At 43.5% G+C, this 23080-nt stretch overlaps 1 protein-coding gene across 6 annotated transcripts in view; it reads right to left on the reverse strand.

Moving 5' to 3' along the window:
- The window catches only part of LOC115132479 (homeobox protein Hox-C5a-like), a 72653-nt gene that overhangs the window by 39126 nt on the left and 10447 nt on the right, over positions 1 to 23080 (reverse strand). For 3 of the 6 annotated variants that reach the window (XR_003864070.2, XR_003864068.2, XR_010464422.1), the window contains exon 2: positions 1576 to 1623. The exons of 1 other annotated variant lie outside the window; for it this stretch is intronic. Coding sequence is in view for 1 of the 5 variants with exons in the window: in XM_029665165.2 (XP_029521025.1) it covers positions 21860 to 22077 (218 nt within the window). In the remaining 4 variants the exon portion in view is untranslated. Of the gene's footprint in view, positions 1 to 1575; positions 1624 to 19903; positions 20075 to 21035; positions 22078 to 23080 lie in introns of those variants that run through there. 2 more of the 6 variants (XR_003864069.2, XM_029665165.2) reach the window with 2 other exon arrangements.

Here is a 23080-nt window from a genome sequence, read left to right on the forward strand (position 1 = left end):
TCAATCAAAACCCTGCCTTTGAGGTAACTTCTCTAAACTACGAATATTCAGGCAAAACACGTGCACTACGGGTACAAAGCGAGCGACCGCGTGACAGCACAGATGAAATATACGTTTATTTTGTCCCCAACGATTTCTTGTGCTCGCATGCCTCGCCATTACCATACTGACCGCTCCGTAACCTCTCTTCCTGCCACTCCAGAAGTTAATGAGAAGACGGAGATGAAAAATGTTATATCCTGCATGGTGTGAATGTGACCTGTTTCAATAATCCAGAGGGGCAAACATAGGCTACTGAAATCGTGAATATATTTAATATATAGTCTAGAAATAGAATCCAATAGAATGTTTTATTTTTTAAGTAATCAAAACAATAACATGTTCACTTAACTTGATAAAATGGTATACCTAGAATAGAATAGAAAATCATCGAAAAGGTGAAGGTAGGCCTGCAAAAGACGTCAGCTACCTTGGTAACCATGAGACAAGAGAATAAGAAAACGTACTCAAAATGTAAAGGACCCTTTCGTTCTCATCTTACTTTAGCATCTGCAAATCTCCACATATTATTATAATTTTTGCACACAAACGCCCCACCCCGCCCACGCCTTCACAGGCCCCGTGCACGCCCCCAGCACCCCTCTCCACCCAGCTCCAGTGTTGTGGACGCATTTTAATATTCGTTAGACAGCCTGACCTGCGTTTAAACCCTCGCGTTTGACTACTTCCAATAGTTCACTGCCAAGGATTATTGATGGGCGAAAATAAATAAATAATTTCTCCCCACAAATGGCTTTCAGATCTCTCATCTAGTTCAATATCTAGTTATAATGTAGAACTACAGAAAAACGAGGGCCATAGGCGAACTAATTTGATGTTCCATTTGTTCATGGGAAAAATGGTTAACATTTGCTTTTCTGTTAAATGAAAACCTTTCAGCATGTTCTCTTTCACACGCATATGCTATGCATATCTATAACACAAGATATGCATGCAACACATGTAGGCTACAACATTGATGGTAGGATGAGAAAAGATTTGTTGTTCTTTCACTGAATAATGTTTTTTATCTTTATTTATTTAACCAGACAAGTCAGTTAATTAGGAATAAATTAGTATTTACAATGACGGCCTACCCTGTCCAAAACCGGATGACACTGGGCCCATTGTGCGCTGCCCAATGACACCCAATCACAGTGATTCAGCCTGGATTCGAACCAGAGACTGTAGTGACGCCTCTTGCACTGAGATACAGTGCCTTAGACCGTTGCGCCACTCGGGAGCCCAATAGAGCTTTTGAATAGATATCTTTCAGAATATTATACTAAATTGACCACGGTGTGCATGGTGAGGCCCGGTGAGGCCAAACTGTGTGAAATGTAATGTTTAATATTAAACCCATTGCACAATGGAATTTGTGTGCATATGTCTAGGCTTCGGTGAAACCAACTTCTTATCATGAGAGCAAATAGCTTCATAGCCATTATCAGGTAACACTGCCCTCTCTGTTGGCTCTGCGCACGGGAAAGGACAGGGCATGTAGCCTATTTGTGTACAAAATAATAAACAACTTACTGATACATACATGCTCCCCTTCATTCCGCCTCAGTCCTCGATTGTTGTCTGCAAAATTGAAAAAATATATCAAATTAGATGATCAGTGGGATAACCAATAAAGTTCAAATGCGTAAAAGTATATATTATTCCCACTCCAAATTATTCGGAATGGTTTTAATAAAAGCTCTAAAATAGAATAGCCTATGATGCCATGAAAAACAACATAGAGGGCCAGTTCCCGCTCAGCCCAGTCAAAACTGTTCGCTGCTCTGGCCCCCCAATGGTGGAACAAACTCCCTCACGACGCCAGGACAGCGGAGTCAATCACCACCTTCCGGAGACACCTGAAACCCCACCTCTTTAAGGAATACCTAGGATAGGATAAAGTAATCCTTCTCACCCCCCCCCCCCCCCCTCCCCCCTTAAAAGACCTAGATGCACTATTGTAAAGTGGCTGTTCCACTGGATGTCATAAGGTGAAAGCACCAATTTGTAAGTCGCTCTGGATAAGAGCGTCTGCTAAATGACTTAAATGTAATGTAAATGTAAATGTAGGATAGCCTGCAGTATTTTCGAATTTCATAAACCACAAAATGATCATTATTGGAGAATTATCTAATAAATTAGCAGGTTTGAAATAGCTAAGTACTTGTTAATTTGTAATCGAAAATCAATTGACGAAAATCAAGTCATACGACACAAATCCCCATTTCTAATCGAAAATCAATTGACGAAAATCAAGTCACATGACACAAATCCCCATTTCTAACGACATCACTATTTTCCCTGAAATTCTAAATGTATTTGGAAAATACAAACCACATTTAACTTTAACAATGTTCATGTCCTTGAATTTGGGGACCCTATTAGATTTTTTAAAATTCAATTCAGTCTAGTACAATCCAAGTTGGCGTAGCAGTCAGACATCTTTTGTCCTCGTCTTGTCGTGTCCCCTGTATATATCTTTTTATGCCATATCTTTTTTCCATTTTTTTCTAAACCTCAACTTCAAAACTCTCTCCTGCAACCCGCCTCACCCAATGTGGTGCGGATATATTTTTTTCTAAAGTATTTGTATTCACCTCGAATCCGGAATCCCCCAACAGAAGCTATCCAGCTAATAGCTAGTAGTCAGCTAACAGTTTAGCTCGGAAAGCTCTCGCCAATTTGTACAAAGCGACTCAAACCAGAGCATACGGACCTATTTTCTCTCCATATCCTCGGATTCCTACCGCAAGCTCTGGACATTTTCACCTGGATCATCGCAGCTAGCTAGCTGCTAGCCGAGTGTCTACTGGCTAACGTCGGTCCCAGAGCAAGCACCAATTAGCCTGGAGCTAGCCCATGCTAGGCCCTTTCTCCCGGTTAGTTAAAGAGGCCCATCAGCCACTCCTGGGCTACAATACCCGGACCCCTTCTACTGCCGGTGCGGGGCACGGAACCCTGCCGATCCTGCACGACTGAACTACGACGTAATCTGATCAAGGGGGTACTCAACTGGCCTCTACATCGCGACGTCACTTGAATGCCCATCCACTAGCTGCTAGCCGCGGCCCGCTAGCTGTCTAGAGCATATTGGACTGTTAGCTGTATAGATTCATCGGCCAATTTCTTGGGCCACTATATCTATTTTGCCAATTGGACTTGGACCTCTCTGCTACTCGGAACCCTACTAATCCATCACGACTGGTCTATTGACATCACCGCACACGGAGGCTAAAACAGACTTTCCTCCGTTGAGATGTTGCTGTAAGGCCCTTCTGCTATCTTGCTAGCCCCGGGCCTGCTAGCTGTCTGAATCGCCGTGTCTCCAGCCAACCCAACCACTCACTGGATCCCTATTGATCACCCGGCTATGCATGCCTCTCCCTAATATCAATATGCTTTGTCCATTACTGTCCTGGTTAGTGAATATTGTCTTATTTCACTGTAGAGCCTCTAGCCCTGCTCAATATGCCTTAACCTACCATTTACTTCCACCTTCCACATATGCGGTGACATCACCAGGTTTAAACATCTCTAGAGACAATATCTTTCTCATCATTACTCAATGCCTAGGTCTACCTCCAATGTACTCATCCTACCATACCTCTGTCTGTACATTATGCCTTGAATCTATTCTCTCACGCCCAGAAATCTGCTCCCTTTACTCTCTGCTCTGAACGCACTAGACGACCAGTCCTGATAGCCTTTAGCCATACCCTCATCCTACTCCTCCTCTGGTCCTCTGGTGATGTAGAGGTTAATCCAGGACCTGCAGTGCCTAGCTCCACTCCTACTCCCCAGGTGCTCTTATTTGTTGACTTCTGTAACCGAAAAAGCCTTGGTTTCATGCATGTTAACATTAGAAACCTCCTCCCTAAATTTATTTTATTCACTGCTTTAGCACACTGCCAACCCGGATGTCCTAGCCGTGTCTGAATCCTGGCTTAGGAAGTCCACCAAAATCCCTGAAATTTCCATCCCTAACTAAAACATTTTCCGACAAGATAGAACTGCAAAGGGGGCGGTGTTGCAATCTACTGCAGAGATAGCCTGCAGAGTTCTGTCTTACTTACTATCCAGTTCTGTACCCAAACAATTCGAGCTTCTACTTTTAAAAATCCATCTTTTCATAAACAAGTCTCTCACCGTTGCCGCTTGCTATAGACCACCCTCTGCCCCCAGCTGTGCTTTGGACACCATATGTGAATTGATTGCCCCCCATCTATCTTCAGAGCTCGTGCTGCTAGGTGACCTAAACTGTGACATGCTTAACACCCCAGCCATCCTACAATCTAAGATTGATGCCCTCAATCTCACACAAATTATCAATGAACCCACCAGGTACAACCCCAAATCCGTAAACACGGGCACCCTCATAGATATCATCCAAACCAACTTGCCCTCCAAATACACCTCTGCTGTACTCAACCAAGATCTCAGTGATCACTGCTTCATTGCCTGCATCCGTAATGGGTCTGCGATTTAACGACCACCCCTCATCACTGTCAAACACTCCCTAAAACACTTCAGCGAGCATGCCTTTCTAATCCACCTGGCCCGGGTATCCTGGAAGGATATTGAACTCATCCCGTCAGTAGAGGATGCCTGCTTATTCTTTAAAAGTGCCTTCCTCACCATCTTAAATAAGCATGCCCCATTCAAAAAATGTAGAACCAGGAATAGATATAGCCCTTGGTTCTCTCCAGACCTGACTGCCCTTGGCCAGCACAAAAACATCCTGTGGCCTTCTGCATTAGCATCGAACAGCCCCCGTGATATGCAACTTTTCAGGGAAGTTAGGAACAAATATACACAGGCAGTTAGGAAAGCTAAGGCAAGATTTTTCAAGCAGAAATTTGCATCCTGTAGCATAAACTCAAAAAAGTTCTGGGACACTGTAAAGTCCATGGAGAATAAGAGCACCACCTCCCAGGTTCCCAGTGCACTGAGGCTAGGAAACATTGTCACCACCAATAAATCGACTATAATTGAGCATTTCAATAAGCAATTTTCTACAGCTGGCCATGCTTTCCATCTGGTTACCCCTACCCCGATCAACAGCCCACTACCCCCCACAGCAACTTGCCCAAGCCTCCCCACTTCTCCTTCACCCAAATCCAGATAGCTGATGTTCTGAAAGAGGTGCAAAATCTGACCCCTACAAATCAGCCAGGCTAGACAATCTGGACCCTCTCTTTCTAAAATTATCTGCCGAAATTGTTGCAACCCCTATTACTAGCCTTGGCCAGGTCATCTGATGCAGCACTCTCCTTGGTCAACCTCTCTTTCGTATCGTCTGAGATTCCCAAAGATTGATAGCTGCCGCAGTCATCCCCCTCTTCAAAGGAGGTGACACTCTAGACTCAAACTGCTACAGACCTATATCTATCCTACCCTGTCTTTCTAAGGTCTTCGAAAGCCAAGTCAACAAACAGGTCACTGACCATCTCGAATCCCACCGTACCTTCTCCGCTGTGCAATCTGGTTTCCGAGCCGGTCACGGGTGCACCTCAGCCACACTCAAGGTACTAAACGATATCATAACCACCATTGATAAAAGACAGTACTGTGCAGCCGTCTTCATCGACCTTGCCAAGGCTTTCGACTCTGTCAATCACCATATTCTTATCGGCAGACTCAGTAGCCTCGGTTTTTCGGATGACTGCCTTGCCTGGTTCACCAATTACTTTGCAGACAGAGTTCAGTGTGTCAAATCGGAGGGCATGCTGTCCGGTCCTCTGGCAGTCTCTATGGGGGTGCCACAGGGTTTAATTCTCGGGCCGACTCTTTTCTCTGTATATATCAATGATGTTGCTCTTGCTGCGGGCGATTCCCTGATCCACCTCTACGCAGACGACACCATTCTATATACTTTCGGCCCGTCATTGGACACTGTGTTATCTAACCTCCAAACGAGCTTCAATGCCATACAACACTCCTTCCGTGGCCTCCAACTGCTCTTAAACGCTAGTAAAACCAAATGCATGCTTTTCAACCGATCGCTGCCTGCACCCGCATGCCCGACTAGCATCACCACCCTGGATGGTTCCGACCTTGAATATGTGGACATCTATAAGTACCTAGGTGTCTGGCTAGACTGCAAACTCTCCTTCCAGACTCATATCAAACATCTCCAATCGAAAATCAAATCAAGAATCGGCTTTCTATTCCGCAACAAAGCCTCCTTCACTCACGCCGCCAAGCTTACCCTAGTAAAACTGACTATCCTACCGATCCTCGACTTCGGCGATGTCATCTACAAAATGGCTTCCAACACTCTACTCAGCAAACTGGATGCAGTCTATCACAGTGCCATCCGTTTTGTCACTAAAGCACCTTATACCACCCACCACTGCGACTTGTATGCTCTAGTCGGCTGGCCCTCACTACATGTTCGTCGCCAGACCCACTGGCTCCAGGTCATCTACAAGTCCATTTTCTACAAGCAGAAGGCCCAGTTGGCCTTCCGAGAGCAGCTGGTGTTGGAAATGTCTGAATTGGGGGACCAAAGCAACCTCACAACCATCACAAGACCCCCCACTCAAGGTGAGCGTAGCGTAGCTATCCAAAAAACATCCCAAAAGACTAAATGAAGAACTGCAAGCATTGCACAAAACACAGGGGGGAAAAAGGGGGGAAATGCCAGATCTTCTGTCCGAAATTCCAGTTCGCTTTTTTTCCTGGCAAAGAGGGACTGCTTCAAAGACTATGACGACATGCACGAGCTACGGTGAAATCTAATCATCTACACCTAGGATGTAAAACAAACACAAATTCCATTTGTAAATAGTTAAGCTTATTTCTATTTTTGCACCTTTTTTAGTGAAGTACACGTGTTTGTGTTTGATAATACATTTTATAATTCGATGTACAGTACCAGTCGGGTTTGGACACAGCCTACTTATTCAAGGGGTTTTCTTTATTTTTTAAACTATTTTCTACATATGTTAAAATAATAGTGAATACATCAAAACTATGAAATAACACAAATGGAATCATGTACGAACCAAAAAAAAGTGTAACAGTCTTGAAGGAGTTCCCACATATGCTGAGCACTTTTTGGCTTTTTGATTTCTTCGCAGCAATTTGACCATGAAGGCCTGATTCACACAGCCTCCTCTGAACAGTTGATGTTAAAAAAAATAAAAAAATAAAGGGGATACCTAGTCAGTTGTACAACAATGCATTCAACTGAAATGTGTCTTCCGCATTTAACCCAACCCCTCTGAATCAGAGAGGTGCAGGGGGCTGTCTTAATCAACATCCACGTCATCGGCACCCGGTGTGTCTGTTACTTGAACTCAGTAAAGCATTTATTTGGGCTGCAATCTGATGAACTTATCCTCTGCAGCAGAGGTAACTCTTGGTCTTCCTTTCCTATGGCGGTCCTCATGAGAGCCAGTTTCATTCATTCATTCAAAGTTCTTGAAATGTTCCAGATTGACTGACCTTCATGTCTAAAAGTAATGATGGACTGTCGTTTCTCTTTGCTTATTCAAGCTGTTCTAGCCATAATATGGACTTGGTCCTTACCTTGTCACAACACAACAGATTGGCTCAAACGCATTAAGAAGGAAAGAAATTCCAAAAATTTGCTTTTAACAAGGCACACCTGTTAATTGAAATGCATTTCAGGTGACTATCTCATGAAGTTGGTTGAGAGAATGCCAAGAATGTGCAAAGCTGTCATCAAGGCAAAGGGTGTCTACTTTGAACAATCTAAAATCTATTTTTGATTTAAGACTTTTTTGGTTACTACATCATTTCATATGTGTTAGTTCATAGTTGTGATGTCTTCACTATTATTCTACAATGTAGATCATTGTAAAAATAAAGAGAAACCCTTGAATGAGTAGGTGTGTCCAAACTTTTGACTGGTACTGTACATCTGTTGCTTTTCTATTGTTTTTGTAAACAGGTCATTTCTATGTGGGACCAATATATTGGATTTAAAATGATGTATTTATTTATTTATGCCTAGGTTAAACGTTCAGGCACTTTGGAGAGGTTTAAAAAACACTTGGATATCCCCTGTATGTCCCCAGACACCAGCACAATGTTTCAGAGAGGTTGATATGGTAGAAATGATGTTTTTATACTGAACAAATAGCATTTAGGGATTGCAAATATGTAATAGCACTGAAATGATCTCATTTACAGACATGCCACTTTGGAGAGGTTTAGGGACACTTGTAAATGTGCTGTGGCCACACCTGACACCACTTACTAAAACATCTGCCCATTTCTAGTTGTTAGGTCTATCAACTCCATTTTGTTTCCTGATATTGTTCACATGTTGTGGAAATCATCTGACATGTTTCCACATGTTGTAGAAGCCATCTGATGTGTTTCCAGCTCTGGGCATCAATAATTCATTTATAGCTTGTCAATGAAAGAATACTTTAAAAAATAAATAAACAATGGTTATTTTGTGTGTGCTTGATCTTGTGTATTCTGAACTATGTAACTCCAATCTATCTTCTGATAATTTCATCATAATCTCCCAGATGTCTTCTTTCCAAACATACCAAGTTTTGGCATGTCAGAATCATGTAATTACACATGAATAGCAGTTACTTTTGGGTATGTCTATTTAGGCGGGAAACAAAATTTTGCCATTACATTGAAGAGGTTAACCCCCAGCAACAACTGCTCCCCGGGTGCCAATGTCATAGACGTGGATTAAGTCAGCCCCCACACCTCTCTGACTCGGGGGGGGTTGGGTTAAATGCAGAAGACACATTTCAGTTGAATGCATTCAGTTGAACAACTGACTAGGCATCCCTTTCCTTCCCTATTGTGTTTTATGCAATCTCATCTCATAAAGAAATTATTTTCATAAAGGGAAATTAATATAATCTGAATACATTACAATATAATAAACCATTCAGTCTACAAACAAATGCATAAGCATAAAAAGCATAATAGAGTTTTCTGTTCATCTAACAATGTTTGGGCTTCTGGAGGTGGGTCTCTCAACAATTAGGCAATGTTCTCATTGCCAGGTAACACTCTCTCATGATATAGACTAGACAGTGGCTTTCTTATTGGATGATTATTTGCCAACCCTGGGAATACCATGGCTCGATTACAGTCAACAAGATTAGAAAAAGTCAAGAGGAAGACATACCGAGCTTAAGAACAGTGGAGAACTTAGCCACTCCAATGCACTATAATGCAGGCGAATCCCCTCTATAACAGCATTTCCCAAACTTGGTCCTGAGGCCCACCCTGGGTGCACCTTTTGGGATTTGCCCTAGGACTACACAGCTGATTCAAATAACCAACTCATCATTAAGCTTTGATTATTTGAATCAACTGTGTAGTGCTTGGGCAAAAACCAAAACATGCACTCATGAGGGGCCCCAGGACCGAGTTTGGGATACCCTGCTCTATAGCATCATTATTCTCTATTTGGAGGGGGAGCATGTTTAATAGCACCCCCTATTGACTGTGTATCATTTGTTTCCACTCTCTTCATCTAACAGGAAGTAAGGGGTTAAAACTCAACATCAAATAAAATTGTATTTGTCACGTGCCGATACAACCTTACAGTGAAATGCTTACTTACAAGCCTTGAACCATCAATACTTCAAAAAGTTAAGAAAAAAAAGAAAAGTGTTAAGTAAAAAATAGATGAATAGAAAATAAAAGTAACAAATAATTAAATCGCAGCAGTAAAATAACAAGCGAGGCTATATACAGGGGGTGGGTAATTAAGGTAATTGAGGTAATATGTTAAAGTGACTATGAGTTAAAGTGACTATGCATAGATTATAAACAGAGAGTAGCAGCAGCGTAAAAGAGGGGTCTGGGTAGCCCTTTGATTAGCTGTTCAGGAACGTGAACCCATCAACTCACTACATCATCAGACCGCTGAGTTCCTCCCTGGCCCTTCTGGGAACTGACCAGGAAAACCTCTGTGCCATAATTACAAGGTACTACAAGGGGCCCAGAGTTCATGGGCAGGTCACACGAACAAAACACTCAGGTCAACACAGGATCTTACTGACAAAGGAACTTAACAAAATCAACCACATAACTTTTCCAAATTAACAGAAGCAGAACAAATCAAATCAAACTTTATTTGTCACATGCGCCGAAAACAACATGAGCAGACCTTACCGTGAAATGCTTACTTACAAGCCCTTAACCAACAGCACAGTTCAAGAAAGAGATAAGAAAATATTTACCAAATAAACTAAAGTAAAAAATTATAAAAAGTAATACAATAAAAAAACAATAACGAGGCTATATACTTGGGCTACCGGTACCGAGTCAAGGTTAGTCGAGGTAATTTGTACATGTAGGTAGGGGTGAAGTGACTACATTTACATTACATTTAAGTCATTTAGCAAACGCTCTTATCCAGAGCGACTTACAAATTGGTGCTTTCACCTTATGACATCCAGTGGAACAGCCTATGCATAGATAATAAACAGCGAGTAGCAGCAGTGTAAAAGAGAGGAGGGGTGTCAATGTAAATAATCCGGTGGCCATTTGAGTTACTGTTCAGCAGTCTTATGGCTTGGGGGTAGAAGCTGTTCAGCAGTCTTATGGCTTGGGGGTAGAAGCTGTTCAGCAGTCTTATGGCTTGGGGGTAGAAGCTGTTCAGCAGTCTTATGGCTTGGGGTAGAAGCTGTTCAGCAGTCTTATGGCTTGGGGGTAGAAGCTGTTCAGCAGTCTTATGGCTTGAGGGTAGAAGCTGTTCAGCAGTCTTATGGCTTGAGGGTAGAAGCTGTTCAGCAGTCTTATGGCTTGGAGGTAGAAGCTGTTCAGCAGTCTTATTGCTTGGGGGTAGAAGCTGTTCAGCAGTCTTATGGCTTGGGGGTAGAAGCTGTTCAGCAGTCTTATGGCTTGGGGGTAGAAGCTGTTCAGTAGACTTATGGCTTGGGGGTAGAAGCTGTTCAGCAGTCTTATGGCTTGGAGGTAGAAGAAGCTGTTCAGCAGTCTTATGGCTTGGGGGTAGAAGCTGTTCAGCAGTCTTATGGCTTGGGGGTAGAAGCTGTTCAGCAGTCTTATGGCTTGGGGGTAGAAGCTGTTCAGCAGTCTTATGGCTTGGAGGTAGAAGCTGTTCAGCAGTCTTATGAGTCTTTGGGGGTAGAAGCTGTTCAGCAGTCTTATGGCTTGGAGGTAGAAGCTGTTCAGCAGTCTTATGGCTTGGGGTAGAAGCTGTTCAGCAGTCTTATGGCTTGGGGGTAGAAGCTGTTCAGCAGTCTTATGGCTTGGGGGTAGAAGCTGTTCAGCAGTCTTATGGCTTGAGGGTAGAAGCTGTTCAGCAGTCTTATGGCTTGAGGGTAGAAGCTGTTCAGCAGTCTTATGGCTTGGGGGTAGAAGCTGTTCAGCAGTCTTATGGCTTGGGGGTAGAAGCTGTTCAGCAGTCTTATGGCTTGGGGGTAGAAGCTGTTCAGCAGTCTTATGGCTTGGGGGTAGAAGCTGTTCAGCAGTCTTATGGCTTGGGGGTAGAAGCTGTTCAGCAGTCTTATGGCTTGGGGTAGAAGCTGTTCAGCAGTCTTATGGCTTGGGGGTAGAAGCTGTTCAGCAGTCTTATGGCTTGAGGGTAGAAGCTGTTCAGCAGTCTTATGGCTTGAGGGTAGAAGCTGTTCAGCAGTCTTATGGCTTGGGGGTAGAAGCTGTTCAGCAGTCTTATGGCTTGGGGGTAGAAGCTGTTCAGCAGTCTTATGGCTTGGGGTAGAAGCTGTTCAGCAGTCTTATGGCTTGGGGGTAGAAGCTGTTCAGCAGTCTTATGGCTTGAGGGTAGAAGCTGTTCAGCAGTCTTATGGCTTGAGGGTAGAAGCTGTTCAGCAGTCTTATGGCTTGGAGGTAGAAGCTGTTCAGCAGTCTTATGGCTTGGGGGTAGAAGCTGTTCAGCAGTCTTATGGCTTGGGGGTAGAAGCTGTTCAGCAGTCTTATGGCTTGGGGGTAGAAGCTGTTCAGTAGACTTATGGCTTGGGGGTAGAAGCTGTTCAGCAGTCTTATGGCTTGGAGGTAGAAGCTGTTCAGCAGTCTTATGGCTTGGGGGTAGAAGCTGTTCAGCAGTCTTATGGCTTGGGGGTAGAAGCTGTTCAGCAGTCTTATGGCTTGGAGGTAGAAGCTGTTCAGCAGTCTTATGGCTTGGGGGTAGAAGCTGTTCAGCAGTCTTATGGCTTGGAGGTAGAAGCTGTTCAGCAGTCTTATGGCTTGGGGGTAGAAGCTGTTCAGCAGTCTTATGGCTTGGGGGTAGAAGCTGTTCAGCACTCTTATGGCTTGGGGGTAGAAGCTGTTCAGCAGTCTTATGGCTTGAGGGTAGAAGCTGTTCAGAAGTCTTATGGCTTGAGGGTAGAAGCTGTTCAGCAGTCTTATGGCTTGAGGGTAGAAGCTGTTCAGCAGTCTTATGGCTTGGGGGTAGAAGCTGTTCAGCAGTCTTATGGCTTGGGGGTAGAAGCTGTTCAGCAGTCTTATGGCTTGGGGTAGAAGCTGTTCAGCAGTCTTATGGCTTAGCAGGGTAGAAGCTGTTCAGCAGTCTTATGGCTTGGGGGTAGAAGCTGTTCAGCAGTCTTATGGCTTGGGGGTAGAAGCTGTTCAGCAGTCTTATGGCTTGAGGGTAGAAGCTGTTCAGCAGTCTTATGGCTTGAGGGTAGAAGCTGTTCAGCAGTCTTATGGCTTGGGGGTAGAAGCTGTTCAGCAGTCTTATGGCTTGGGGGTAGAAGCTGTTCAGCAGTCTTATGGCTTGGGGGTAGAAGCTGTTCAGCAGTCTTATGGCTTGGGGGGGGGCTGTTCAGCAGTCTTAGAAGCTGTTCAGCAGTCTTATGGCTTGGGGTAGAAGCTGTTCAGCAGTCTTATGGCTTGAAGGGGTAGAAGCTGTTCAGCAGTCTTATGGCTTGAGGGTAGAAGCTGTTCAGCAGTCTTATGGCTTGAGGGTAGAAGCTGTTCAGCAGTCTTATGGCTTGGAGGTAGAAGCTGTTCAGCAGTCTTATGGCTTGAGGGTAGAAGCTGTTCAGCAGTCTTATGGCTTGAGGGTAGAAGCTGTTCAGCAGTCTTATGGCTTGGGGTAGAAGCTGTTCAGCAGTCTTATGGCTTGGGGGTAGAAGCTGTTCAGCAGTCTTATGGCTTGGGGGTAGAAGCTGTTCAGCAGTCTTATGGCTTGGGGTAGAAGCTGTTCAGCAGTCTTATGGCTTGAGGGTAGAAGCTGTTCAGCAGTCTTATGGCTTGCAGGGGTAGAAGCTGTTCAGCAGTCTTATGGCTTGGGGGTAGAAGCTCTTCAGCAGTCTTATGGCTTGGGGGTAGAAGCTGTTCAGCAGTCTTATGGCTTGGGGGTAGAAGCTGTTCAGCAGTCTTATGGCTTGAGGGTAGAAGCTGTTCAGCAGTCTTATGGCTTGGGGGTAGAAGCTGTTCAGCATTCTTATGGCTTGGGGGGTAGAAGCTGTTCAGCAGTCTTATGGCTTGGGGGTAGAAGCTGTTCAGCAGTCTTATGGCTTGGGTAGAAGCTGTTCAGCAGTCTTATGGGGTAGAAGCTGTTCAGCAGTCTTATGGCTTGGGGGTAGAAGCTGTTCAGCAGTCTTATGGCTTGGGGGTAGAAGCTGTTAAGGAGTCTTTTGGTCCTAGACTTGGCGCTCCGGTACCACTTGCCATGCGGTAGCAGAGAAAACAGTCTATGACTTGGATAACTAGAGTCTTTGACAATTTTTGGGGCTTTCCTCTGCCTAGTATTTAGGTCCTGGATGGCAGGAAGGTTGACCCAGTGATGTATTGGGCAGCAGTCTTATGGTTGGGGTAGAAGCTGTTCAGCAGTCTTATGGCTTGGGGGTAGAAGCTGTTCAGCAGTCTTATCTGTAGTGCCTTACGGTCAGATGACGAGAAGTTACCATACCAGGTGGTGATGCAACCGATCAGGATGCTCTCGATGGTGCAGTTGTTTAACTTTTTGAGGATCTGGGGACCCATGCTAAATCTTTTCAGTCTCCTGAGGGGGAAAAGGTGTTGTCATTCCCTCTTCATGACTGTCTTGGTGTGTTTGGACCATGATAGTTTGTTGGTGATGTGGACACCAAGGAACTTGAAACTCTCAACCCACACGACCACAGCCCTGTCAATGTTAATGTTAATGGGGGCCTGTTCGGCCCCCTTTTACTGTAGACCACAGTTAGCTCCTTTGTCTTGATCATATTGAGGGAGACGTTGTTGTCCTGGCACCACACTGCCAGGTCTCTGACCTCCTCCCTATAGGCTGTCTCATCGATCCTCGACTCGTCATTTACAAAATAGCTTCCAATAGTCTACTCAGCAAACTGGATGCAGTCTATCACAGTGCCATCCGTTTTGTCACCAAAACCCCTTATACCACCCACCACTGCGACCTGTATGGTCTAGTCGTCTGGCCCTCGTTACATATTCGTCGCCAGACCCACTGGCTCCAGGTCATATATAAGTCTATGCTATAGGTAAAGCTCCGCCTTATCTCAGCTCACTGGTCACGATAACAACACCCACCCGTAGCACGCGCTCCAGCAGGTAAATCTCACTGGTTGTCCCCAAAGCCAACACCTCCTTTGGCTGCCTTTCCTTCCGGTTCTCTGCTGCCAATGACTGGAACGAATTGCAAAAATCACTGAAGCTGGAGACTTATATCTCCCTCACTAACTTTAAACATCAGCTATCTGAGCAGCTAACCGATCGCTGCAGCTGTACATAGCGCATCTGTAAATAACCCACCGAATCTACCTACCTCATCCCCATATTGCTTTTATTTACTTTTCTGCTCTTTTGCACACAAGTATTTCTACATGCACATCATCATCTGCTCATCTATCACTCCAGTGTTAATTTGCTAAACTGGAATTACTTCGCTACTATGGCCTAATTATTGCCTTACCTTCTCACGCCATTTGCACACACTGTATATAGACTTTTTTTTCTATTGTGTTATTGACTGTACGCTTGTTTATTCCATGTGTAACTCTGTGTTGTTGTTTGTGTCGCACTGCTTTGCTTTATCTTGGCCAGGTCGCAGTTGTAAATGAGAACTTGTTCTCAACTAGCTCATCTGGTTAAATGAAGGTGAAATAAAAAAATGTTTAAAAAAATTGTTGTCGGTGATCAGGCCTACCACTGTTGTGTCGTCAACAAACTTAATGATAGTGTTGGAGTCGTATTTGGCCACACAGTCGTGGGTGAATAGGGAGTACAGGAGGGGACTAAGCACACACCCCTGAGGGGCCCCTGTGGCAGATGTGTTGTTGCCTACCCTCCCCACCTGGGGGCGGCCCATCAGGAAGTCCAGGATCCAGTTGCAGAGGGAGGTGTTAAGTTCCAGGGTCCTTAGCTTAGTGATAAGCTTTGTGGGCACTATGGTGTTGAATGCTGAGCTGTAGTCAATGAAAAGCATTCTCACATAGGTGTTCCTTTTGTCCAGGTGGGAAAGGGCATTGTGGAGTGCGATTGAGATTGCGTCATCTGTGGATCTATAGGGGCGGTATGCGAATTGGAGTGGGTCTTAGAGTTTCTGGGACGATGCTGTTGATGTGAGCCATGACCAGCATTTAAAGCACTTCATGGTTACCGACGTGAGTGCTACGGGGCGGTAATCATTTAGGCAGGTTACCTTCGCTTCCTTGGGCACAGGGACAATGGTGGTCTGCTTGAAACATGTAGGTATTACAGACTCAGTCAGGGAGGGGTTGAAAATAACAGTGAAGACACTTAACAGTTGGTCCGCGCATGCTTTGAGTACACATCCTGGTAATCCGTCTGGCCCCTCGGCTTTGTGAATATTGACCTGTTGAAAGGTCTTGCTCACATGGGCTACCGGGAGTCCAGAACAGCTGGAACTCTCAAGCATACTTCAGTGTTGCTTGCCTCGAAGTGAGCATAAAAGGCATTTAGCTCATCTGGTAGGCTCGTGTCACTGGGCAGCTCGTGGCTGGGTTTCCCTTTGTAGTCCGTAATAGTTTTCAAGCCCTGCCACATCCAACGAGCATCAGAGCCAGTGTAGTAGGTTTAGTGTCTCACTCCAGCCTCCAGAGCTGCCCAGCCTTTAGCTCGATGCGGATGTTGCCTGTAATCCATGGTTTCTGGTTGGGATATGTACGTACGGTCACTGTGGGGGCGACGTTGTCAACGCACTTATTAATGAAGATGATGACTGAGGTGGTGTACTCCTCAATGCCATTTGATGAATCCCGGAACATATTCCAGTCTGTGCTAGCAAAACAGTCCTGTAACGTAGCATCCATGTCATCTGACCACTTCCGTATTGGGCGAGTCACTGGCACTTCCTGCTTTAGTTTTTGCTTGTGAGCAGGAATCGGGAGGACAGAATTATTGTCAGATTTGCCAAATGTCGCTCTGGATAAGAGCGTCTGCTAAATGACTTAAATGTAATGTAAATGTAAATGGAGGGCAGGGGAGAGATTTGTATGCATCTCTGTGTGTGGAGTAAAAGTGGTCGAGAGGATGAACATTTTCTTCTTTGCTTATGGTCTTATACAAATGGTTGAGTGCGGTGTTAGTGCCAGCAACGGTTTGTGGTGGTAAATAGACGGTTACGAATAATATCGATGAGAACTCTCTTGGTAGATAGTGTGGTCTACAGCTTATCATAAGGTACACATGGTTAGCAGATGTTAATGTGAGTGTAGCGAAATGCTTGTGCTTCTAGTTCTGACTGTGCAGTAACATCTAACAAGAAGTCTAACAATTTCACAACAACTACCTTATACACACAAGTGTAAAGGAATTAATAAGTACATATGTACATATAAATATATGGATGAACGATGGCCAAACGGCTTAGGCAAGATGCAAAAGATTGTATAGAGTTCAGTATATACATATGAGATAAGCCATGTTGGGTATGTAAACATTATATAAAGTGGCATTGTTTAAAGTGACTAGTGATACATTTATTACATCCAATTTTTAATTATTAAAGTGGCTAGAGATTTGAGTCAGTATGTTTGCAGCCGCCTCTCAATGTTAGTGATGGCTGTTTAACAGTCAGATGGACTTAAGATAGAAGCTGTTTTTCAGTCTCTCGGTCCCAGATTTGATGCACCTGTACTGACCTCACCTTCTGGATGATAACAGGGTGAACAGGCAATGGCTCACCTGGTTGTTGTCCTTGATGATATTTTTGTCCTTCCTGTGACATTGGGTGGTGTAGGTGTCCTGGAGGGCAGGTAGTTTGCCACCGGTGATGCGTTGTGAAGAACTCACTACCCTCTAGAGAGCCTTACGGTTGTGGGCAGAGCAGTTGCCATACCAGACAGTGCTACAGTCCGACAGGATGCTCTCGATTGTATATCTGTAGAAGTTTGTGAGGGTTTTAGGTGACAAGCCAAATTTCATCAGCCTCCTGAGGTTTAAAGAGACGCTGTTGCACCTTCTTCGCCATGCTGTCTGTCTGGGTGGACCATTTCAGTTTGTCTGTGAATTGTATGCCGAGGAACTTAAAACTTTCCACCTTCTCCACTACTGTCCCATCAATGTGGATAGGGGGGTGCTCCCTCTGCTGTTTCCTGAAGTCCACGATCATCTCCTTTGTTTTGTTGACGTTGATTGTGAAGTTATTTTCCTGACACCACACTCCAAGGGCCCTCACTTCCTCCCTGTAGGCCGTCTCGTTGTTGTTGGTAATCAAGCCTACCACTGTAGTGTCGTCTGCAAACTTGACGATTGAGTTGGAGGCGTGCATGGCCAAGCAGTCACGGGTGAACAGAGAGGGCTGAGAACGCACCCTTGTGGGGCCCCAGTGTTGAGGATCAGCGGGGTGGAGATGTTCTTTCCTACCCTCACCATCCGTCAGGAAGTCCAGGACCCAGTTTCACAGGGCGGGGTCGAGACCCAGGGTCTCGAGCGTGAGGACGAGTTTGGAGGGTACTATGGTGTTAAATGCTGAGCTGTAATTGATGAACAGTATTCATACATAGGTATTCCTCTTGTCCAGATAGGTTAGGGCAGTGTGCAGTGTGATTGCGATTGCGTCGTCTGTGGACCTATTGGGGTGGTAAGAAAATTGGAGTGAGTCTAGGGTGTCAGGTAGGGGGGAGGTGATATGATCCTTGACTAGTCTCTCAAAGCACTTCATGATGACTTAAGTCAGTGCTACGGGGCATTAGCCATTTAGCTCAGTTACCTTAGCTTTCTTGGGAACATGCCCTCTTGAAGCATGTGGGAATAGCAGACTGGGATAGGGATTGAATGAATATATCCGTAAACACACCAGCCAGCTGGTCTGTGCATGCTCTGAGGATGCAGCTAGGGATGCCGTCTGGGCCGGCAGCCCTGCGAGGGTTAAAACATTTAAATGTTTTACTCACGTTGGCTGCGGTGAAGGAGAAGGAGAAGGAGAAGGATGGCTTTTGGTAGCTGGCCCTGTCAGTGGCACTGTATTGTCCTCAAAGCAAGCAAAGAAGTTGTTTAGTTCGTCTGGGAGCAAGACATCGGTGTCCGAGATGGGGCTGGTTTTATTTTTGTAATCCGTGATTGACTGTAGACCCTGCCACATACGTCTCGTGTCTACTGGGATCCGATCCATTGTCCTGGGTGGTGGTCCAAACAGAGGATTCGCTTCGGGAAAGTCGTATTCCTGGTCGTAATGTTGGTAAGTTGTAATGTTGGTAATGTTGGTTAGCTCTTATATCCAATAGATCCTCCTGGCTCTATGTAATAAGACTTAATATTTCCTGGGGTAACAGTGTAAGAAATAATAGATTCAAAAACAAAATACTGCATAGTTTCCTAAGAACGCGAAGAGAGGCGACCATCTCTGCCGGCACCATCACAGCGAGCAATACCTCGAGACTTCTTTAATATTGGACACCCCCGCACCTCGTCTTACCAGACGTAGCTGCTCTGTCCTGACGGTGTATGGAAAATCCTGCCAGTTCTATATTAGGTGAGGTGAGATACAATGTAACAATTGAGATTTAACTTTTCACACTGCTCTTAAACAAATGTTGGCTTCCAGAACCTTCCAGAACAATTTCTATTCTGTTAACATTCCATTCCTCAACTACAAAAATAAACAGTATCACATCTGTGTGTTGATTATGGGATGGCAGGGGATGGATGACATTTATCCAATGGACTGCTATACCATGACAGGTATCAATTGGACTGGCCTACAAAGTTAAAGATAGTCAAACCATTGAGCAGTGAACATGATACACTCATCAGTTTCTCTGTCAACAGTGTGATTTAGCAATATCTTACCAAGACAATCCTGAAAAGTGGGTTGCTATGTTTATTCAAGCACAAGTATGAACTTGTAAGTTATACACACATCCCAGCTCTGAAACCTGACTGCATTTTTGTGGGAGCATAGCTGTACATAGTAGCTTCAGTTAGTACTGTATGATAGGACATCAACACACACACACACACTGACACACACACACACACACACACACACACAAACTCTTATTTTGGTTATCTGACAACTGTGTAACAGTAACATGAAGCATTTGACAATGTGCAGACCATTATCTAAATTAATAAATTGTGTTCTGTTTAAAGATGTATCGTATGCCTAATGAATGAGAGGAGAGTAAATTAGAACCCAGTCAGGAAAGCTAGAACAGAACTGTCTTTCAGAAGTAACTCTATTTTTACTAGTGGGTTAGGGACCATGCATGATCCATACATTAACACGTTTGTAATCTATTGGAAGACATATCTCCTCTACCGACAAACAAACAGCAAGCAGAGCCAGATATAACATTACGATTGGTTATAATAATTATAAGGAATGTGTACCACAAAAACAATTGAACAAATCCTGTTGTATCGAAAACATCAAGCCAACCGAACCACAGCATCAAATACAAAAGAAACGCTATAGGTTGACGCAACATGCATGTTAGTAAAAATATGATAAACTTACTGGAGCATTTAAGGATCCATTTGCGACCGAGAGATCAGCACCACCACTACAGACGGACTAGTCTGGGCCAGGGTAATCCACACTAACTGAGACAAAGCCCTTTCTTCCTCAGGTAATAGAAGCCAGCAGCTGCGATCCAGGACAAGATTATATATGATGTGTATATATCGAAGGTTTGTCAGTTTTTCCAGGCCATAAACCCCACTTTAATGGCACCACGTGCTCCCTGTGCACCATTCACAGGCCCTGCTCGAGGCAGTTGGCATAAATAACATTACAAACTTTAAAATACTAAAAGAAATAGACACTAAAATGGGAATGCGATAGCCCTATATAACAATGTAGCACGGTTAGGCCCGACAGTGCCATTGAGAAATCAGTCCATGCTCTGTTGTATTTATATAGCAGTGAAACTAGGCTAAAATCTGCAAGGTGAGTGAAAATATATATATTTTTCATATGGGGCAACATTTCCTACAGGAAAAGGCATCTGATTAATCCTTTTCCCTGAAACTAGATTTTTGTTTTGTTAAGACATCTTGTTACAATACGTGTCAATAATTAGGCCCGCAGTGTGCCAAATACAGGTCAATGCATAGCTGTGTTTCAACTTATGGTTTTGTCTACTACACTAGCGTACAATACATGATAAAATATCTACTTAAAGCTATATTAATAAACCGGTTTTTTTGTTAGCTTTAAAAAAAAGCTTTTGATATAGACTGAATATAAACATATAGCATACTATCTTTAACATATTTCATAACCATAGCTTTACATTTGGTCCGTGAGTAAGGCCACTGAAACATCCAAGTCTGTGAGTGGCTAGGCCTATGGAGAAAGTTAGCCTATACATCTCAACCCATATGAATTTAGAAGCAGCTAGCTATGCTCTCTGGCTCTATCATGTTAAAACAGGAACCATTTTATATCTGTGGCGGAGAGGTGGAAACGCAGTAATACAGTTTTATTGGGGGTTTAAACGTGTATGTGCATGCGTCTGTCTGTCAGGGATAGATAGCCCTACTGTAAATGTTTTAAATAGACGTGTGGGACCTCGAATCTATTTCTTAATACCAAGTGCCTATACATGTGTGACTGATACAAAACTGCGACACGAATGTGCTGGTAATACGGTAGGGGAGGTTTATTCAAACGTTTTCTCAACACCTGTAAGCGTTTTGATTGAATCACAAGCTTATTCAGACAATTGTACAATAGGCCTTCTGTACATATGCAATTATTGTGCATCTATGGGGGTGGCAGATTATTCAATATGTACACTGTTTCGATTGGTTCAGACAACTGCGAACATATATATATATATATATAAGACATGGAATGGTAGGCCTATAGGTATGGGTGCTGTCCTCAAATACCATCACGAAAGTCTTACATATTTGGTTGGACATAATCCATAGTTCAGACAGTGAACGGTCTGTTTGCTGTAACCCCGAAAACAACAAAGTCACTCAGCGCCCAAATATGAATTTTAAGACATTTAATAAAATAAAAAATGTTCGTCATTATAAGAGACACGAACAGTTAGGTCTCCTCGTATTGATTGTATTACCACTCAGTATCACTCACTGACATGTTCTTAATTATTATCTCAAGGATAAAAGAATAGGCAGAATGTTCGTGTTGAAACATGAAAGAGGGAGTGGCCTTATAGTCCACAGCTCCTCCCTAAGACTTCCAAAGGCCTTTACACAATCTTTACGTTTAGACAACACATTACTATATTTTTGTTCAATATTTTCCTTCCATTTTTACATACATCAAGCAAAGAATTAAAGTCCACATGTAAAGTTACAAACACGTAATATGCTAATAATGTAATAGTCCGTAACACAAGTGCTGATTTATGAAAACGACCTTCACGTTTCGAATAATGGTCTCCCTCTGCATACTTCTTTTAGCAGTTCGTCTCCAGATCAGTCATCAACTCCATGTTTATATTGAGTCCTTTGATTTCAGTTTCGAATCCTTCTTCCACTTCATACGTCGATTCTGGAACCAAATTTTGATTTGCCTCTCGTTCAGACAGAGGGAATTGGCGAGGTCAATGCGCCTGCGACGGGTGAGGTAGTGGTTGAAATGGAAGTCTTTCTCCAACTCCAGAGTCTGGTAGCGGGTGTAACTGCTTCGAGAGCGTTTACCGTCAGATGATTCTGAAGTGGTATTAGAGAAAATATGCATTAGCCTACATTTTAAGAAAATCCAAGAGTTATCGAATATTATAAAATCTTAGGTCAAGGTTAATGTCGAATGACGTGAGATGAAGATACTGCCTCTCTATTTTGAGTTGCAGCATCTAAAATGATTCAAATCGTTTACAAATGATGAAACGTTCAAGTGACTCAGCCCCAAAGAAGTGCAACTATTTCAATTCAAATTAACTGCTTGAACGAAATAATGAAATTGAAATCATGGGACAAAAGCTCTGGATGAATGAAATGAAATTGTATTCGTCCCTTGCAGGTGTAAAAGGTGTAAACTAACAGTGAAATGAATGTTCTTCTAATTCTATTTCATTGAATACAAAAGCTTATTTATTCTGGCGTTTGTTCATTTCAAATAAATCTTGGAAAACTTTTTAAAAAACAGCCTTTGCTGCACTGGGAAATCCAGATAAATATTATAAGGAAGAACACTCGCAGAACTATAATTTTGGTCTTTAAACGTCTATAATAAACCACAAAATGCAGTGGTAATATTTAGTGGTAACTCCAGCAGTAGACTATAGCCTAATGGGCAATAGTGGATTTTGGACATGAATACCATCTTTCAATTATATCTGGAGCTTTCCAAGGTGAAAAGTTCACACGGAGGTCAGGGCACATACTTTTCCTCCGAGTTCAACTAGACTATAGCCTATACTCATCTTAGAGTATAATAACCTGTTAGGAGCTGAAAAGCATTAATACATTAACGTAAAAAAGACTACTCGTTTATCGTTTTCTAATATTTTTGTTTCTCTTATCCAATTATGCAGCCATAAATCTAACCGTGGCAGATCACCTCTTCACAGTAACAGAACAGGTTTACGAGCAATAGACGCCTTTGTCATAAAATTTATGACCGCCAGTTTTATTATTTCCTGCGTTTGGCCTATAAAACTCAAGACGAAAAACGGTGAATGGACAAAGCAGGATAGCGAGAGAGAGTGAGTGA

The sequence above is a fragment of the Oncorhynchus nerka genome, linkage group LG7 (assembly GCF_034236695.1).
Source record: "Oncorhynchus nerka isolate Pitt River linkage group LG7, Oner_Uvic_2.0, whole genome shotgun sequence".
Taxonomy (NCBI): Eukaryota; Metazoa; Chordata; class Actinopteri; order Salmoniformes; family Salmonidae; genus Oncorhynchus; species Oncorhynchus nerka.